General features: G+C 42.7%; 1 protein-coding gene across 1 annotated transcript in view; it reads right to left on the minus strand.

Annotated features, from left to right (window-relative positions):
- Positions 1-20,699, minus strand: part of LOC117506087 (ATP-binding cassette sub-family G member 1-like) — a gene marked incomplete at both ends in the record, with an annotated part of 80,852 nt that overhangs the window by 15,212 nt on the left and 44,941 nt on the right. Inside the window, one exon of the mRNA XM_034165603.1 lies at positions 975-1,075. Within this exon, the coding sequence (XP_034021494.1) occupies positions 975-1,075 (101 nt within the window). The remainder of the gene's footprint in view (positions 1-974; positions 1,076-20,699) is intronic.

The following is a 20,699-nucleotide window of genomic DNA, read 5'->3' on the forward strand; positions in this document are numbered from 1 at the left end:
ACAGATGAATTCATTAACAGCACTTTTACATCCTTCTATTCCAATTTGTATAAGTCAGATTTCCCACTGGATACCACTAAAATGGACCAATTTATAGCCACTCTGGGAAATCCAGAGCTGGGTGGTGCAGTTAAAGTGATGTAGGGTTTCTTTTAAAAATGTATGGATACATTAGCACTTGTACCAATGTTTAATGAATCCTTGGAAAATGGTTTCTTGCCTCCGACATTGATTCAAGTTTCCATAGCTTGTCTTTTACTATTATTACTGCTTTTATTACACTGGACAAAAATATAAATGCAACACTTTTGTTTTTGCTCCCATTTTACATGAGCTGAACTCAAAGATTTAAAACCTTTTCTATGTATATACACAAAAGACCTGTTTCTCTCAAATACTGTTGACAAATCTGTCTAAATCTGTGTTAGTGAGCACTTCTTTGCTGAGAGAATTCATCCCACCTCACAGGTGTGCTGCAGGAACGTCCACCAGAGCTGTTTCCCATGAACTGAATGTTCATTTCCTTACCACAAGACATCTCCAACATCAGACCACGTGTAACCACACCAGCCCAGGACCTCCACATCCAGCATGTTCACCTCCAGGATGGTCTGAGACCAACCACTCGGACAGCTGCTGCAACAATTGGTTTGCAGAACCAAAGAATTTCTACACAAACTGTCAGAAACCATCTCAGGGAAGCTCATCTGCTGCTTGTCATCCTTATCCGGGTCTCGAACAGAGTGAGTATTTTTGTTCAGTGTATTTATTTCATGAATACATTCTCTCTAACAGTTTTTTTTCTTTCTGCTTAAATATTTGTATTCAATTAGTTTGTTTTATTATTTCTATGTATATAGTTCAATGTTTGCTGTTTCCTAAAAAAAAAAAAAAAGTCTTATTGTAAATTGGGATTTCATCTAATTTGTTAATAAAAACATTTAAAAAAAAAAGTGAATGAAGTTGGACCTCACCTGGAAGGGGACATCAGCCATAGTTTTGGCCAAGTAGTAGGACTTCAGACTGTACCAGTAGTTTAAATGTTCTCGCAGGAAAACACCCATCTCCAAAGGAACTGCAGCACGCCAGAGAGAAGAAGACATTTCAATTTCAGCTTTCAACAGCAGAACATGTTCCATTTGATCAAATAACGTGTCTAAAGTCAGCATCTAAACATTTAAAGCAATATTTCATCAATCAGTATCTATTGTTTTTTTATTCATTCTATCAGATTACAGTGAATCAACAGTTCAAATCCTCCAAGCTGAATATGTTTTTAAACAGCATAGAAGCTTCCAGAAGATTCCAAGAGTTTATGGAATGTCTTGAAAACGCGTCTGAATGAGTGATAATTTGGGGAACCTTTGGCTGTATTTAACGTCCACCTGCAGAACCAGTACACTCTTGTGTTTAAGAGCAGGACAAAAGAATTCTAAAACCTTCCAGAGCACAATTTCTGATCTCCACCAGTCCCAGTCCCAGTCCCAGTCCCAGTCCTCCATCAAGAAAAGACCACGAACAAATGACCTGACTATTACACAAAAATATAGCCTGTATATACGATGTGACAATAAACCCATACTAACACACGAATTGAGAAGAGTTTGTTCTAAAGGTTCAAGAAGTTCAGGACTAAAGAACTGATGTTGTTGAAGCATCACTCAAATATGTAACATCTTCCAGCTTTGAGAGAGAGCTCCATCGCCTGCTGTGATATCTGGGACTGGAAGTCGCCCTCTGACCTCCAGCTGACTGCTGTGTGGTGGTTGGTGATGGGACCTGCATCCCAGCTGCTGTAAAAGGCCCAAAGGCGTGAAAAACGACAAAGAGCTGTTGTGCGTGCGCACTGTGGAGTGAACGCACTGTGGAGTGAACGCACTGTGGAGTGAACACACTGTGGAGTGAACGCACTGTGGAGTGAACGCACTGTGGAGTGAACACACTGTGGAGTGAACGCACTGTGGAGTGAACGCACTGTGGAGTGAACACTGTGGAGTGAACACTGTGGAGTGAACGCACTGTGGAGTGAACGCACTGTGGAGTGAACACTGTGGAGTGAACGCACTGTGGAGTGAACGCACTGTGGAGTACACACTGTGGAGTGAACGCACTGTGGAGTGAACGCACTGTGGAGTACACACTGTGGAGTGAACGCACTGTGGAGTGAACGCACTGTGGAGTACACACTGTGGAGTGAACACTGTGGAGTGAACGCACTGTGGAGTGAACGCACTGTGGAGTACACACTGTGGAGTGAACACTGTGGAGTGAACACTGTGGAGTGAACGCACTGTGGAGTGAACGCACTGTGGAGTGAACACACTGTGGAGTGAACACTGTGGAGTGAACACTGTGGAGTGAACGCACTGTGGAGTGAACACTGTGGAGTGAACACACTGTGGAGTGAACACTGTGGAGTGAACACCGTGGAGTGAACGCACTGTGGAGTGAACACCGTGGAGTGAACGCACTGTGGAGTGAACGCACTGTGGAGTGAACACTGTGGAGTGAACGCACTGTGGAGTGAACACACTGTGGAGTGAACACACTGTGGAGTGAACACCGTGGAGTGAACGCACTGTGGAGTGAACGCACTGTGGAGTGAACACTGTGGAGTGAACGCACTGTGGAGTGAACACTGTGGAGTGAACGCACTGTGGAGTGAACTCTGTGGAGTGAACACTCAGAGTGTGCTGCTGCTGTGGAGTGCATCATGAAGGGGTGAAGAAAAGCAGAGGATCCTCATCTACAGAAATGGAGAAACCACTGGGGAGCACTGAAGGTTCACTCTCTGGACTTGGACTGGGGAGGTGATGGTCTAGTGGTTAAGCGTTGGGCTTCAGACCAGAGGATCCTCGGTTCAAACCCTGTCAGACTGAAAAATCACTAAGGGCCCTTGGGCAAGGTCCTTAATCCCCTAGTTGCTCCCAGTGTGTAGTGAGCGCCTTGTATGTCAGCACTCTGACATCAGGGTGTGCGTGTGTGTGTGTGAATGGGTGAATGTGAGACATCATTGTAAAGTAGTTTGAGCGTCTGATGCAGATGGAAGCTGTGATATAAATGCAGTCCATTTATCGTTTGACTGGGGCATTGCTGAAGGGTTGTGAAGTGTGCAGAGGTGCCCAGCCGTAAACTTCTGGCAGCTGCCGAGTTTACAAAGACCCAACCTGGACTGGAGGTCGTCTCCGAGGTCCCCCTGGACGTGACCACATCTCAGAGTGTGGATCTGCCTAGTTTTGGACTGCTCACTCCAGGGGTCGGGGTCACACTGGAGTGAGCGTAGAGCAGGCAGCTCAGTGGCCTGCTAATATGTAGGCATGGGGTCAAATCCTGCTCACACTACATGCAGGGATCAAAGCAAAAAAAAGTAAAATAAAAAATAAATAAAATAAAATTATTGTACAGCCAAATCATAATCCGCTCATCATCGACCTTTTTCTAGAAACCCTTTTGTGATTGCGTCCCAGCGTTTAAGGTAAAATGAAGTGGAGACAGTTAAGAAAATATCAAATTGTTCTCCTGATGAACAGATTCTATTTGTAACGTAGCATCATAGAATAGAAAGACCTGAACCTGCACGTTATGTAAATACTTCAGGACAAACACATTTTAAGAACACAGATTTTACTTCATTCAACACCAATTAAAACTGCAGGTCTGCGGGGGTGGGGGGGGGGGGTGTCTGGAGGGCTTTTTGATGACTATTTTATCACCCTGATTCCCCATTTAGTTGTTCTGCTTAATGTGTGTATTTATATTTTCTTTTCACCTACACCTTTAAACAAAACTGACACAAGAGCAATCAGAGATTTCTGACATCGGCCAATCAGGATCCAGATCACCTACTACATTCAGTCGAGTCTTCTATGACCTAATATGCATCTGTGGTGCAAATTTGTTGAGAATCTGGGAAGTAGTTTTGATTACTTCACAACCTGTATAAAGTAAAACTTGATTCAGAATCTGGATCTGAATCCAGATCACCTTCAAAGGATTCAAAAGAATTTTATTGTCATATGCACAAAGGAACATGTTCCCTGTACAATGAAATGTGTTTACTGCATTTAACCCATCCTAATTGCCAGTTAGGAGCAGAAGTCGCCTTTAGGCGCCCGGGGACCAGCTCCAGATGTATATCCTGCCTTAGGTCAACAGCAGGGCTGAGCAAACCAAGACCGGCCTCATGACGACAAACGACACACACACAAACAACACACATAAGCCGGCCTGGTACATGAACACATATTAAAAAAAAGCACACACAAGGTAAAACTTGGGAAAGAAAAACCTTCATTGCTGCTGCATTGAATCATGCAGCAGCAATGCAGGAAAAAAACATTCAGCACAATGAACAATGATCACACACAACAACAGGACGAGAGATGACGACTGAGATTTGTAAGAGTCCAGTTATCAGACAGAACACCCGGAGGCCGCCTTTAGGCGCCATCAGCGGCCTTGCTCGTCCGTTCTGTAGGGAGGAAGGGCCCAGCCCTGAACAGTCCACTGTCCACAGTCAACAACAGAACTGGAGAAGCTGAGGGCGGGGGAAGACGAGGGGAGTGAGGCATAAGAGTTGTTCTTCTCCAGGAGGTTTTTATCACAGCGGCCTTGAAGTGCAGCTGTGTTTTGGGAAGCTGAATGAAAATCCAGATTAGCAGATGCCTGAAAGATTCAACAGTCTGAGACAAGTGGCTTCCAATACATCTGAATTAGGAGAGGAGATGTGGTCATTACTGACAATCAATGCGGTTTTTCAGTACAGCCATCCTACCAGAGATGGTTCCCAACGCGTGGTTAACACCTGCCGACTGAGCTCACACTGCCCTTCCAATCGAATCAATCATGTGGGGCAGCCTGGACGGGCCAATTATTGCCGCTTCCACTTTCTTAATTTTCCGGTAAACCAGTGCTATGCCCGCTCCACACAGCAGGAACCCGGTCACCACCATGCCAAATATATACACATCTTCGACGTCCTCCACAGACAGCGTGTACAGGCACATGACCTGCCATTTCCTCCAACTGTCCATCATGTAACCCATCACATGTGTCCCGGCAGGACAGGTCAGGTCCTCTGCTCCTGAATGTCTTGAAGAAAAAACTCATAAACTCTGTGGAATCTCTTGTGGCCTAATATGTATCTGTTGAAACTTTTTATCAAAATCTGTGCAGTCGTTAAGACGTAATCCTGCTAACAGACAGACAAATAAATTCAAAAATGCCAATGATTTTATTACGTCCAAGTAATAAAATCATCTGAGCCGATTTTAAAGCTTGAACCCCAAACAGACCCAGTACGCTGAGCTCAGACATTACATTAAAAAAAAAACATACTGCTTCACACTTTAGTTGTCCAGAAAGTTAAATGAACTAAACCTATTTTTACATGGCTCATCAATTAAACTTAGTGCAGAACTACAGTCAAACGTAGGCCCAGAGAAATACTGATTTAAATATTTCAGTTATTATGATTATTATTATTATTCTGATCATTCGTAGTCTTTTGAACAATGTCTTCAAAAGTGGACCTTTAGCACACTCTCATGAGTGCCACTAGCTTAGCTTATGATAAGCTAAAAGTGGACGCTCTTGTTATGGCCGAACAACTGTCCACTTTCTGTGTACTCTGTGTTAGTCGGCGCCCGCGGCCCACGTGCTTGATAAATTCCTGCGCAAGAAGTAGTTCCCAGATAATTGTGATATATTTCTTAGCCTGGAGTGGCTCAAAAGAGCCAGGTACTGCGGCTCTCCTCCCCTACTGTGATTGGTTGAGAGCTCTGAGCTTTGATTGGTGCATAACTTATGATGTCAAGGCCTTTCTCCTATGCCGGAAGCAGGCTACGTTGTCTCACATTTGTGGCGTTGCAAGGCGTGACCAGTGGGAATTCCCACCATATCAGATTACAAAATGGCCGCCGAACGCAGTCCAGACCGACGACCCGTCTGCTGACCCCTGATTAACCATCATCAGATTCCTCCACACAGCAGTAAAAGATGTCGTTCTACTGCAAGTATGGAGCCAAAGACAGGTGATGTTTCAAGACAAGAGGATATTCTTCGATCAAGATTACTCCCCTGAGCTACAGATTAGAATTAGAATTAGAAATTGAAATCAAGAGATTAGACAAGGAACACAAACAATGTGGAACACAAGAAGTACTTGATAAGCTTGAAGAAAATAGAACCAAATTAGATGAACTATTGACACACAAAGCAGAGGGCGGTCTCAGGTTTATTGATAGGAAATACTACAAATTAGGAAATAAAGATTGTAGATTATTATCATTTCAACTACAAAAGGCACAAGCCAGCTGTATAGTTCCGAAAATTAAACAATTTCATTCAAATAATGTTGGAACTTGCCCAAAAACAAACCTTTGCTAAATATTACGAACAATTACATAAGGGTCAACTTCAGGAATCAAAAGAAGATAAAATACATAATTTCTATAAAAAACCTTAAATTAGACAAACTGACGGCTGATGAAGCCTCTTCGTTAGTAAAACCAATTACAGAAAAAAGAGGTGAAGGAAACGATTGTTCAACTAAGAAATAAGAAGTCACCCGGAATAGACGGGTTTGCAGGAGAATATTATAAAGTGTTTGTTAATGACTTCACTCCAGTATTATGTGAATTATATATTTATGTTTTAAAATCAGGGAACCCTCCAGATTCATGGTCAGAGCCTGTCATCACAGTCTTGCATAAAGAAGGACTAGATCCCTTGTAGTGTTCTAGTTATTGTCCTGTTAGCCTCTTGTGTGTGGAGTATAAAATATTAACATCTATTTTAGCAACTAGAGTACAAAACTATATGAAGAAATGAATAAAACCAGATCAGACAGGGGTCATTTCAGGTCACCAGGGGACAATAATATATAAGGAGATCACTGAATTATTATAGTGATCATGCAATTACACATGTAATTTCAAGTCACAGCATGGCAAGTTGTAGTAAATCAAGTGTCATGGCCAAGCCAAAAACAAGATCTCAGGCTAAAGAATTTGATAAAACCTTTGACAATGGTTTATGTTTTTAAAGTTTTTGAAGAGCATGGCCTCCTCCTAAGTTCTGTTATTCACACAGTGTGACTGAAATAAAATCTTTGACAATGGTTTATGTTTTGATCATACTGGTCTCTACTGGTGGTTGGCTCTCACTGCGGTATTGTATCACTTCCTGTTCCGGAGCACAGCGGTGTTTTTCTGTATCTGTTAGCTGTTTAATCTGCGCAGTTAGATTGATCTAGTTAACTAGATAACGATTTGTTTCACAGTGTAATCTTCACGTGCCTTAACTAAAGCACTCCCTCTGCTGAATCACCTCTAAATTATTTACACATTATTCACTTTGTGTGTTTTTAGGAATCCGCTAGCTTAGCGCAGCTACTAGCTCTTAGCCGGTTTAGCATGGCAGCTTCTCCTGTCTCTCCCACACTTTTCTGCTCTGGGTGTGAAATGTTTCTTTATTCCTTGGCCTCCTTTAGCAGTAACAGTACTTGTAATAAGTGTAGCTTATTCGTAGCTTTGGAGGCCAGGCTGGGCAAACTGGAGACTCGGCTCCGCACCTTGAAAAATCGTACAGCTAGCCAGGCCCCTGTAGTCGGTGTGGACCAAGGTAGCTTAGCCGGCGTTAGCTGCCCCCCAGCAGATCCCGAGCAGCCGGGAAAGCAGGCTGACTGGGTGACTGTGAGGAGGAAGCGTAGTTCTAAACATAAGCCCCCTGTACACCACCAAACCGTTCACATCTCTAACCGTTTTTCCCCACTCGGCGACACACCCGCCGAGGAACAAACTCTGGTTATTGGCGACTGTTTTGAGAAATGTGAAGTTAGCGACACCAGCAACCATAGTCAATTGTCTTCCGGGGGCCAGAGCAGGCGACATTGAAGGAAATTTGAAACTGCTGGCTAAGGCTAAGCGTAAATTCGGTAAGATTGTAATTCACGTTGGCAGTAATGACACCCGGTTACGCCAATCGGAGGTCACTAAAATTAACATTGAATCGGTGTGTAACTTTGCAAAAACAATGTTGGACTCTGTAGTTTTCTCTGGGCCCCTCCCCAATCGGACCGGGAGTGACATGTTTAGCTGCATGTTCTCCTTGAATTGCTGGCTGTCTGAGTGGTGTCCAAAAAATGAGGTGGGCTTCATAGATACTTGGCAAAGCTTCTGGGGAAAACCTGGTCTTGTTAGGAGAGACGGCATCCATCCCACTTTGGATGGAGCAGCTCTCATTTGTAGAAATCTGGCCAATTTTATTAAACCCTCCAAACCGTGACTATCCAGGGTTGGGACCAGGAAGCAAAGTTGTCTCTGCAGCTTCTCTCCCACTGCCATCCCCCAATACCCCATCCCCGTAGAGACGGTGCCTGCTCCCAGACCACCAACAACCAGTAAAAATCTATTTAAGCATAAAAATTCAAAAAGAAAAAATAATATAGCACCTTCAACTGCACCACAGACTAAAACAGTTAAATGTGGTCTATTAAACATTAGGTCTCTCTCTTCTAAGTCCCTGTTAGTAAATGATATAATAATTGATCAATATATTGATTTATTCTGCCTTACAGAAACCTGGTTACAGCAGAATGAATATGTTAGTTTAAATGAGTCAACACCCCCGAGTCACACTAACTGTCAAAATGCTCGTAGCACGGGCCGAGGCGGAGGATTAGCAGCAATCTTCCACTCCAGCTTATTAATTAATCAAAAAACCCAGACAGAGCTTTAATTCATTTGAAAGCTTGACTCTTAGTCTTGTCCATCCAAATTGGAAGTCCCAAAAACCAGTTTTATTTGTTGTTATCTATCGTCCACCTGGTCGTTACTGTGAGTTTCTCTGTGAATTTTCAGACCTTTTGTCTGACTTAGTGCTTAGCTCAGATAAGATAATTATAGTGGGCGAGTTTAACATCCACACAGATGCTGAGAATGACAGCCTCAACACTGCATTTAATCTATTATTAGACTCAATTGGCTTTGCTCAAAATGTAAATGAGTCCACCCACCACTTTAATCATACTTTAGATCTTGTTTTGACTTATGGTATGGAAATTGAAGACTTAACAGTATTCCCTGAAAACCCCCTTCTGTCTGATCATTTCTTAATAACATTTACATTTACTTTAATGGACTACCCAGCAGTGGGGAATAAGTTTCATTACAGTAGAAGTCTTTCGGAAAGCGCTGTAACTAGGTTTAAGGATATGATTCCTTCTTTGTTATGTTGTCCAATGCCATATACCAACACAGTGCAGAGTAGCTACCTAAACTCTGTGAGTGAGATAGATTATCTCGTCAATAGTTTTACATCCTCATTGAGCACAACTTTGGATGCTGTAGCTCCTCTGAAAAGAGAGCCTTAAATCAGAAGTGCCTGACTCCGTGGTATAACTCACAAACTCGCAGCTTAAAGCAGATAACCCGTACGTTGGAGAGGAAATGGCGTCTCACTAATTTAGAAGATCTTCACTTAGCCTGGAAAAAGAGTCTGTTGCTCTATAAAAAAAGCCCTCCGTAAAGCTAGGACATCTTACTACTCATCACTAATTGAAGAAAACAAGTACAACCCCAGGTTTCTTTTCAGCACTGTAGCCAGGCTGACAAAGCGTCAGAGCTCTATTGAGCTGAGTATTCCTTTAACTTTAAGTAGTAATGACTTCATGACTTTCTTTGCTAAAAAATTTTAACTATTAGAGAAAAAATTACTCATAGCCATCCCAAAGACATATCTTTATGTTCGACTGCTTTCAGTACGCTGGTATTTGGTTAGACTCTTTCTCTCTGATTATTCTGTCTGAGTTATTTTCACTAGTCACTTCCTCCAAACCATCAACATGTCTATTAGATCCCATTCCTACCAGGCTGCTCAAGGAAGCCCTACTATTAATTAATGCTTCGATCTTAAATATGATCAATCTATCTTTATTAGTTGGCTATGTACCACAGGCTTTTAAGGTGGCAGTAATTAAACCATTACTTAAAAAGCCATCACTTGACCCAGCTATCTTAGCTAATTATAGGCCAATCTCCAACCTTCCTTTTCTCTCAAAAATTCTTGAAAGGGTAGTTGTAAAACAACTAACTGTTCATCTACAGAGGAATGGTCTATTTGAAGAGTTTCAGTCAGGTTTCAGAATTCATCATAGTACAGAAACAGCATTAGTGAAGGTTACAAATGATCTTCTTATGGCCTCAGACAGTGGACTCATCTCTGTGCTTGTCCTGTTAGACCTCAGTGCTGCTTTTGATACTGTTGACCATAAAATTTTATTACAGAGATTAGAGCATGCCATAGGTATTAAAGGCACTGCACTGTGGTGGTTTGAATCATATTTATCTAATAGATTACAATTTGTTGATGTAAATGGGGAGTCTTCTTCACAGACTAAGGTTAATTATGGAGTTCCACAAGGTTCTGTGCTAGGACCAATTTTATTCACTTTATACATGCTTCCCTTAGGCAGTATTATTAGAAAGCATTGCTTAAATTTTCATTGTTACGCAGATGATACCCATCTTTATCTATCCATGAAGCCAGAGGACACACACCAATTAGCTAAACTGCAGGAATGTCTTACAGACATAAAGACATGGATGACCTCTAATTTCCTGCTTTTAAATTCAGATAAAACTGAAGTTCTTGTACTTGGCCCCACAAATCTTAGAAACATGGTGTCTAACCAGATCCTTACTCTGGATGGCATTACCCTGACCTCCAGTAATACTGTGAGAAATCTTGGAGTCATTTTTGATCAGTCCTTCAATGCGCATATTAAGCAAATATGTAAGACTGCTTTTTTACATTTGCGCAATATCTCTAAAATTAGAAAGGTCTTGTCTCAGAGGTTTTGAATAATCAGGTCCCATCTTATCTTAGGGACCTCATAGTACCATATCACCCCAATAGAGCGCTTCGCTCTCAGACTGCAGGCTTACTTGTAGTTCCTAGGGTTTGTAAGAGTAGAATGGGAGGCAGAGCCTTCAGCTTTCAGGCTCCTCTCCTGTGGAACCAGCTCCCAATTCAGATCAGAGAGACAGACACCCTCTCTACTTTTAAGATTAGGCTTAAAACTTTCCTTTTGCTAAAGCTTATAGTTAGGGCTGGATCAGGTGACCCTGAACCATCCCTTAGTTATGCTGCTATAGACTTAGACTGCTGGGGGGTTCCCATGATGCACTGTTTCTTTCTCTTTTTGCTCTGTATGCACCACTCTGCATTTAATCATTAGTGATTGATCTCTGCTCCCCTCCACAGCATGTCTTTTTCCTGATTCTCTCCTCTCAGCCCCAACCAGTCCCAGCAGAAGACTGCCCCTCCCTGAGCCTGGTTCTGCTGGAGGTTTCTTCCTGTTAAAAGGGAGTTTTTCCTTCCCACTGTCGCCAAGTGCTTGCTCATAGGGGGTCGTTTTGACCGTTGGGGTTTTTCTGTAATTATTGTATGGCCTTGCCTTACAATATAAAGCACCTTGGGGCAACTGTTGTTGTGATTTGGTGCTATATAAATAAAATTGATTTGATTTGATTAAAGTTTTTGAAGAGCATGGCCTCCTCCTAAGTTCTGTTATTCACACAGTGTGACTGAAATAAAACCTTTGACAATGGTTTATATTTTTATTGTGTTTATAAAGTTTTTGAAGAGCATGGACAAACTTTACACAGCGGAATAGCCAGATAATTGAAAATAGACCATACTTTGTTACATTCAAGGGGTGGGTGGTTATTTTCAAGATATGGGATTAATTTGGATGCCAAAATGCTGGTATTAATATTGTGAATCATTTCCCAAGTGGATAAATTGAAATTCTGACTTGTGATTTTACCACCTCCTGCTAATTAGAGGTAATGGACATTGTTTTGACAGATTCTGGGGTTGTTGGGTTGTTTTCATGTTCTGTCTCTTGCTTTGTCTTTCTGCTTGGGTTTTCTCTGTCCTGTTTCTTCTTGTCTTCCTCTCTTGGCTCTTGGTGGTGGGTGTCTCTCTCTCTCTGGCCACACCCCGGTTCTGGGAGCTTCTCTGCACACCTGTCCTTGATTTGTAGTGACCACCTGGATGCTTATAAGCTTTACTGTTTGCCTTTGCTCTTCGCCAGATCGATGTGCCTAGTGCCTTCTTTCCAGCTCAGTTCTTGTTCTCTTGCCTTGCTTGTTTGTCTCCTCGGCTTTTTGACTACCTGCCTGTGTTCTCCGACCACGCCTTGTTGCCTGATGCTTTTGATACTGTTGCTCTTTTTGGACTGCTTTTTTGTGTACCAACCCCATCCTGTGTATCCAGTAAATGTCCTGTCTCTACTGAGCTGTGTCCCTGCGTTTTGCATTTGCATCCAGCCTGTCCTGCCTATCGAGCTTGATAGACTAATTTTAGAATTTTATTGTTTACTTTGAAAGTTATGAGTGGTTTGGCTCCCATGTATCTGGCAGACCTCTTACATATATACACCCCTCGAAGGTCTCAGATCAGCTGATCAATTACTTCTTGATGTCCCCAAGTTGAGACTGAAACACTGGGGTGACCGAGCTTTTGCTGTGGTGGCCCCCAGACTATGGAATGAGTTGCCTTTGGACGATAGGCTGGCTCCTTCTTTAGAAGTTTTTAAGTCTCGCTTAAAAACACAGCTTTTCTCTAAGGCATTTCAAAATTGTTCATGTTCTAGTTGGTATTAATCATGTTGGTCACTTTGCTGATGACATCCTTTTATATAAATCATCATCTTACTTCAATACCTTGACTCATGCAGTGCTTACAAATCAGTGGTGGGCACACTTCTGATAATCCTATAACAGATAATTATCGAAGATAATGTTTTCATTATCGGATTATCTTTTTAGATAAATTTAAAAACCATGATCGGACTAATTATCTTCCGATGAATTACCGTCCGATAACCTTTAGACTGATAACATACTAAACTAAGCTGAACAGTGAAAAACATTTTTAAAACTGTTAAAGCTGTTGAGATCTACCTGTTAAAGGTTTCCTAATAGGCATGTTGTTCTACCCTCTGCAATCAGAAACCACTCTATCGTCTGTAAGCAAAGGAGAACTGGTGACCAAAAAAAAAGTCATTTCCTTTGACACCATACTAATATAATCGCAATGTCACCAAGTCATCCAGAGGCATACATGTTTAACTTATGGTTCAAATTTTAACCACTCATTTTAGACAAGTTATTTAAAATTATTGTCATGTCTGAAGTTTATAAAGTGAAAATATCAGATATATGTTTTCGTTTTAAAGTAATGTTAAGGTTTTGTGAGCACATGCTGTGCCAGGCAGCAATGTGTTATGGGTAGCATAAGGTAATCTCAGACGTTCACGACAGGACAAATGCATTTCAGACACTGTTCAGGGTCCACAGATAACAGCATTAAACTCTAGTGCCTAAAACTCTCGTGAATATATTCTCTGGGTTTATAGACGTTAGTGTATTTGCGTTTGTTAAATTCCATGCATCTTAAATGTAGCAGACACGGATTATCTGGAATTTTGTTTGACATTTTTTCAAGGCCGCTACTGCCATCTACTGGCCAGATGTGTTCATGGCAGTATTAAACGTCTGGGTACATGGCTGCTCTCAAAGTGTTGGTATTGTCCATTGTCCAGGCACTTCTTGTGTGCATATATTTGTTAACTTTGTATTCTAAAACTACGGTTAGAAGTAATTCCGACTCCTTATCGGTCCACACAAACGAGGTTGACGCCATGTTTTTAGTTTTTGTGGAAGTGATGACAAGAGAATAAGGCTCCTGATTGGATAGAATTTTAATCAGTACCGCCACCCAATGTTTTGGCAGACTAATTACAACACATTTATACAGTTCAATTTTTTTTTAAAACGACGTAGTGTGGATGAAGTTTTTTCCCCAGACTGAAAGGGTAAGATATTCGGTTTTACAAATACCCGACAATGTGTATACATGGCCTTATGTCTGTGAAAGGCACTATATAAATAAATTTACTTACTTACTTACTAATATTGAGTGCACGTTTTACAACATCATAAAAGTTTTAAAACATGCAATTGCGATGACACTTCCAGGGCTCCGTAAAAATGCCTGTTTTTACAAATAAAATGGAATATTTTACAAAAGCACATTTATCTTTAAACCAACACATGACACACGTCACATTAACGTGGTGGTTTACATAATGGATTACTGAACCAATCACTGTTTAGCACTTTTACCCAGAATGCTTTGCGGTCTGTGTTTGTTACAAAACCTCAGAATTAGTGCCTTATTCAACATTAAAAGATATATGTTATATTTTAACTTTGTACAAATGACAGAATTGACATTAATGGAGTTATTCTATCAGTATTTTCAAAAAACCATAAGTTAGTATGACTTTATTTTTCAAGACCTCCGCCTGACCTGAGTGTTGAAATTAATATTGTGCTGGTCTTATGGTTGCTCTCGGTGTGTCTCTGTGGTGGGAACGCGGTTGTAAACAACAGCTTCAAGCAGGGGCAGAATGTTGAAAGAAAAATGATTATGATTAGTAAAGAGTTGATTTTGTGGGTGCTCTCAGGATTTGTCTGTGCTGCTTCCTGCAGGGGGCAGCATGGTCAAACATTCTTGCTTATTCTTTAGGTCTTTTACCGCTTTTCATGTTAAAAATCAATTTCAGCTCTTTAGTAACTGCAAATGTCCCATAGACAACACCGGAATTTTTAACACCGGTTATCGATTATCTGTAACTTCTGATACATTTTTGGGTGGTTTATCGGTTTATCTTTATCAAAGATAACTTTTCAGTTATCTTATTATCTGTTATCGAAGTTAATTTTTTGGTTATCTGTGCCCACCACTGTTAAAAATTTCTGGAGACAACTCTGAATATAAAAGTAATCAAAACAAATGAGAGGCTATGATAATATCAGGAAAGTGGCCATATCAACTTAACGACAAGGTCTCATTTCACTGGGCTAAACATGGATTTAGGTACTTAGGAATTATTAGAAACTACTAAACCTTTTGATGCAAACTATGACAGGTTAATTAAACAAATGTTAAGTGATCTAACTCGGTGGGAAGTTCTCCCTTTATCTCTGTTTGGCAAAGTTGAAACCGTAACGATGAATCTGCTTCCTTGTCTTTGGTTTTATTCCAGTTGCTGCCCGTAAGAGTTCCAATTTACATTTTTAACATGTTAAATGAATTACAAATTAAACACATTTAAAGTACTTCACACAACTTCAAGAACAATTTGACCTCCCTCCAAATCATTTCTATAGATATTTGCAAATTAGGCATATTACAAATAATAAAGAAAAAGAGGGAACTGGCAAAATCCCAAATGGGATAGAACTATATTTTATTACAATTTTAGAAAAAAAAAGTCTTCTGGTAAACAAACATATCTCCTATCTCTATAAAAGACATTCAACAGATATATTTCAGAACATGTACAACATCAAGGAAAAATGGGAATTAGAATCTAATATGATAATAGAAGACGAACTGTGGGATAAACTTTGTGACAGCAGTCATAAAGGAATCAAGAGTCAGCAGTGGAGTTCGACTGGAAACTCAAAATCTGATATTTCTATGCACCCTTTGGTTATTTCAACTTTTGGAAAGGATTCCTCAGCAGCTTTATGCTGGAGACGTGGCAAAATAGGGGATCATACACACAGATTCTGGGACTGTCCAGTCTGTTCTGAGTACTGGAAAAAATATTAAAGAAGACAGTGAGAAAATTGTTAAAAGAGACGTCCCCTCAAATATATATATATTTTTTTTATTCTGTTACACTGGTTGAGGTTTTCACTGCGGACCAAAGATATATTTTACACATTTTACTGCTGATTGCCAAGAAAATCATGACTGTTAATTGGAAGAATGTGATGTCACCAACGGTAACTGAATGGAAACAAGTTTAAAAAGGTATATATGATGGAAAAAAGACTTCATCATTACATCATTTAGTACTTGACACAGAGGGACAGAGACAGAGGGACAGTGACAGAGGGACAGAGACAGAGGGACAGAGACAGGGGAACAGAGACAGAAGGGCAGAGACAGAGGGACAGTGACAGAGGGACAGTGACAGAGGGACAGAGACAGGGGAACAGAGACAGAAGGGCAGAGACAGAGGGACAGTGACAGAGGGACAGAGACAGAAGGACAGAGACAGAGGGACAGAGACAGGGGAACAGAGACAGAGGGACAGAGACAGAGGGACAGACACAGGAGAACAGAGACAGAGGGACAGAGGAAGAGACACAGAGGGACAGAGACAGGGGACAAACAGAGAGACAGACGCAGAGGAACAGATGCAGAGGAACAGACACAAGGGGACAGATGCAGAGGGACAGACACAGAGGGACAGAGACAGGGGACAAACACAGACAGACAGACACAAGGGGACAGATGCAGGGGAACAGACACAGAGGAACAGACAGAGGGACAGACACAGGGGAACAGACAAAGAGGAACAGAGACAGAGGGACAGACACAGAGGAACAGAGACGGGAACAGAGACAAAGGGACAGACGCAGGGGAACAGACACAGAGGGACAGACACAGAGGAACAGAGACAGGGGACAGACAGAGGAACAGACACAAGGGGACAGATGCAGAGGAACAGACACAAGGGGATAGATGCAGAGGGACAGACACAGGGGAACAGACACAAGGGGCCAGATGCAGAGGAACAGACACAGAGGGACAAACATAGAGGAACAGACATAGAGGGACAGAGATAGGGGACAGACACAGGGGAACAGGCACAGGGGAACAGACACAGAGGGACAGACATAGAGGGACAGAGATAGGGGACAGACACAGGGGGACAGAGACAGGGGACAGACACAGAGGGACAGATGCAGGCGAACCGATACAGGGGGACAGACAGAGGAACAGACACAAGGGGACAGATGCAGAGGAACAGACACAAGGGGACAGATGCAGAGGGACAGACACAGGGAAACAGACACAAGGGGACAGATGCAGAGGAACAGACACAAGGGGACAGATGCAGAGGAACAGACACAGAGGAACAGACATAGAGGGACAGAGATAGGGGACAGACACAGGGGGACAGACACAGGGGACCAGGCACAGATGGACAGACACAGGGGAACAGATGCAGGGGAACAGACACAGAGGGACAGACACAAGGGGACAGACAGAGGGACAGACACAGAAGAACAGTGACAGGGGCACAGAGACAGAGGGACAGACACAGAGGAACAGACATAGAGGGACAGAGATAGGGGACAGACACAGGGGGACAGACACAGGGGAACAGGCACAGATGGACAGACACAGGGGAACAGACGCAGGGGAACAGACACAGAGGGACAGACACAAGGGGACAGACAGAGGGACAGACACAGAAGAACAGTGACAGGGGCACAGAGACAGAGGGACAGACACAGAGGAACAGAGGCAAAGGAACAGAGACAGAGGAACAGAGGCAGGGACAGAAGCAGGGGAACAGACCCAGAGGAACAGACACAAGCAGACAGATGCAGAGGAACAGGCACAGAGGGACAGAGACAGCGGGACAAACATAGAGGAACAGACACTGAGGAATAGACACAGAGGGACAGAGATAGGGGACAGACACAGGGAGACAGACACAGAGGGACAGACACAGAGGAACAGACACAAGAGGACAGATGCAGAGGGTCAGACGCAGAGGAACAGAGACAGGGGGACAGACGCAGAGGAACAGACGCAGAGGAACAGACGCAGAGGAACAGACGCAGAGGGACAGACAGAGGAACAGACACTTTGTTTTGTTAACATTTATTAACACTATTATTTTATTAGGTAATCAGTATTGTTAATTAGCATTACTTATTTTATCAATATTTTTCGTATCATTGTTATTTCGCTTAAATATTAGTATTATTGTTATCGTATGTTATATATTACCTCATGTTATATATTACATCATTTGTTGATTTGGTACTGCTTCTGTTGTGTTGTCTTGTATTTTTTTACCGTTCACTAGACCACAATGGAAACAAGCGTTTCTCACTTTCTTGTGCTATCCGTGTATTTTAATGGGCAATTATGTATGCATTTTGTGCATTATTTTCCATCCATCCATCCATCCATCCATCCATCCATCCATCCATCCATCCATCCATCCATCCATCCATCCATTTTCTTCTGCTTTATCCGGAGTCGGGTCGCGGGGGCAGCAGCTCAAGCAATTATTTGTGCATTATTTTACTAAATAAATTCAATCAATCAATCAACAGACACAGAGGAACACACACTCACAGGAACTCGCTGCCAGGTGAAAAAACTAAACAGAGACGGTATTCTAAAAACAATTCTTCTGTTGTGGTTAGAGGTCCAGACAGGACTGGACCAGTTCAGGCGAAGGACTCAAATGCTGGGAGCAAGGACGAGACAGGAGTGAACGAAAGGAGATTTATTTCCAATAATAGATTAACAAAGGATTTAATAGTGCTGAAGCCGGAGCTGGTGCCTGCAGAGGCGAGACAGGGCCCGCTTGTAGCGGTGGAAAGCCGGGAGCTACAATGGACACGGAGCCAGGCTTGAGAGTTAGTGAGTGGGACAAAACCCAGGAGTGTGGTCCAGGAATCGGAGCCAGGTGGAACGCTCAGAGCCGAGGAGGGAAGAACGTTCTAAGAAACGAGGAGAACAAAGGTGAGTGATAGCACTCGTAACACTGGAAGCCTTTAAAAACAGAATATTCACAGGGGATGCTTAATGCAGGAATGTTCACAGTTCAGGAATTGTTCACAGACATCACCAGTGTCTTATGATGCAGTTCAATTAAGCTTGACTTGGCTTCAGGAATGACTTGGAAGTTCTTAGTAGATGTGCATAACAGTTCATACAGTTCTTAGTAATGCACAGTCACTGACATTAGCAGAAAGAGGGGCGGAATCTCACAAACTCAGAGGTGGCAGGAACTTAGCTGAATGGAGCAGAGCAGCGCGCTCTGAGGCTGAGTGCTGAGGAGCAGTGACAAAGCTACAAGCCCAAAGTGACATAGTACAGGTAGTGGCGTGGAAGCCATGCAGGAAGGCGTCTGGAAACACCAAAGGTGATATTACAGAAAATAGAGGTGCCTGGTTACCTTCGAGAGGAGCTGCGGGAAGTTCAGACACCGCACAGAGGCGTCTCAGGGAACCTCTAAGAAGACAGAGTGCATGGAAGCATCAGAGTCCAAGTAACCGTATCTCAAAGTAGTATCTGCCCATGCAGGCTGAGAATCTGATGTAGGCAAGGTCCATGGAAGACTGAGCTCAAAGCCGGAGTTTAAGTAACCCACTCCTGATCAGGAGCTCATGAGCCTGAGATGCGGGGAGATGATGAGTTACAGATGCTCCTTGGCTCTGCAACACGCCGCCTGGAGGGAAAACAGACAAACAACACACAAGAGGGACAGACAGGGCAAGGACAAAAGGCGACCACAACACTTTTAAATATTTTGAATGCAGTAAATTTTAGATCTTGCATCCAGCCTTGATTCTGTATCAGTACAGCGTCAGCATGAACGCTGCCTTTTGGCAGTGCAATTGATGGAAATTCATTGTGGCGACTGAGAACTTTAATCCCTGTGACTTGTCTGTGTCCTTGAACAGAACACTTCATCCACATTGTTCCACTCCACCAAGCCAGAAATGGTTACAGGTCTTGACTGTGGAAGTAACCCGTATTGGAGTAGCATCCCATCCCAGGGGAGTTGTAGAATCTTGTCCATTTCACGTTATGGAATCCGGAGAGAAGCACCTGCTCCAGTGAGCCTCATGGCTACCTAGGACTTACTTACTACAGTGGTCAGGGTACAAAAGAAATGGAATTTGTTTGATACACCAGCTACTTTAAACAGTGTCACATAAGAATGCGGTTACTATCAGGCTCAGACTTAGGTACTCTCGGGTTGACCATTTAGCCAGCGTGCGCTGACAGCCCCGTTTCCACCGAGCAGACCGAGTCGGTACTGCACAGTGTGGTAGGGGTCAGAACAGTTCAGTCTGGCTTGGTTTGAGTTTCCACTGCTGGCAGAAGCCTTTTCACTGGCAGGCGGCGCACGTAAATATTGATGAGCACATCATTGATCACACACATGCTGTTGCGCGGCCTCTCCGCTCCACACGGAGGCCAAACAGAGTGACTTAATGTTTTTTAATTTTAGTTTATTTTATTTTTGTCTTGGTGGATCCTGGGATTTATTTTCATGGTGTGCAGAATGGTGAAGAGTTGATTGATGTCTGTGATAAACGCTGCCATGAATGAATGAGGCACTGTGACTCTTTCAACTTTTAAAATAAGTTAATTGTCTTGTGGTACAAAGTGCCAGCGTTCTCTGGTTCAGGCTGAGAGACAAACACAGAGGGACGTCTTTAAAAACACTATTGCACAGAGTTGTTTGATGATGCAGACATCTTTGGAGGTGAACGAAGGTCCAAGTCTTTGGGGTTGTGGTGCTGCCTGACTTGCCGAATGGCTGTAAGATGTGGATGCTAATCAGTGACCTAAGGTGACGACTGGATGTCCTTGGTACTCGGTCTCTCTGGAAGATCCTTGGTACCGCTGGAATGACTTTGTAACAAACGAGGGGATGACGAGGATCACTTGCATCAGCTAGGACATTTTAGCCACGTGACCCGTTTCTCTGTACTTGATCCAGTACACATGTGGCTTAGTGTTGAGGACTCCAGTAGCTGGAGAAGACCGAGAGGACGCACATGTAG

The sequence above is a fragment of the Thalassophryne amazonica genome, unplaced genomic scaffold, assembly GCF_902500255.1.
Source record: "Thalassophryne amazonica unplaced genomic scaffold, fThaAma1.1, whole genome shotgun sequence".
In the NCBI taxonomy this organism is placed as follows: Eukaryota; Metazoa; Chordata; class Actinopteri; order Batrachoidiformes; family Batrachoididae; genus Thalassophryne; species Thalassophryne amazonica.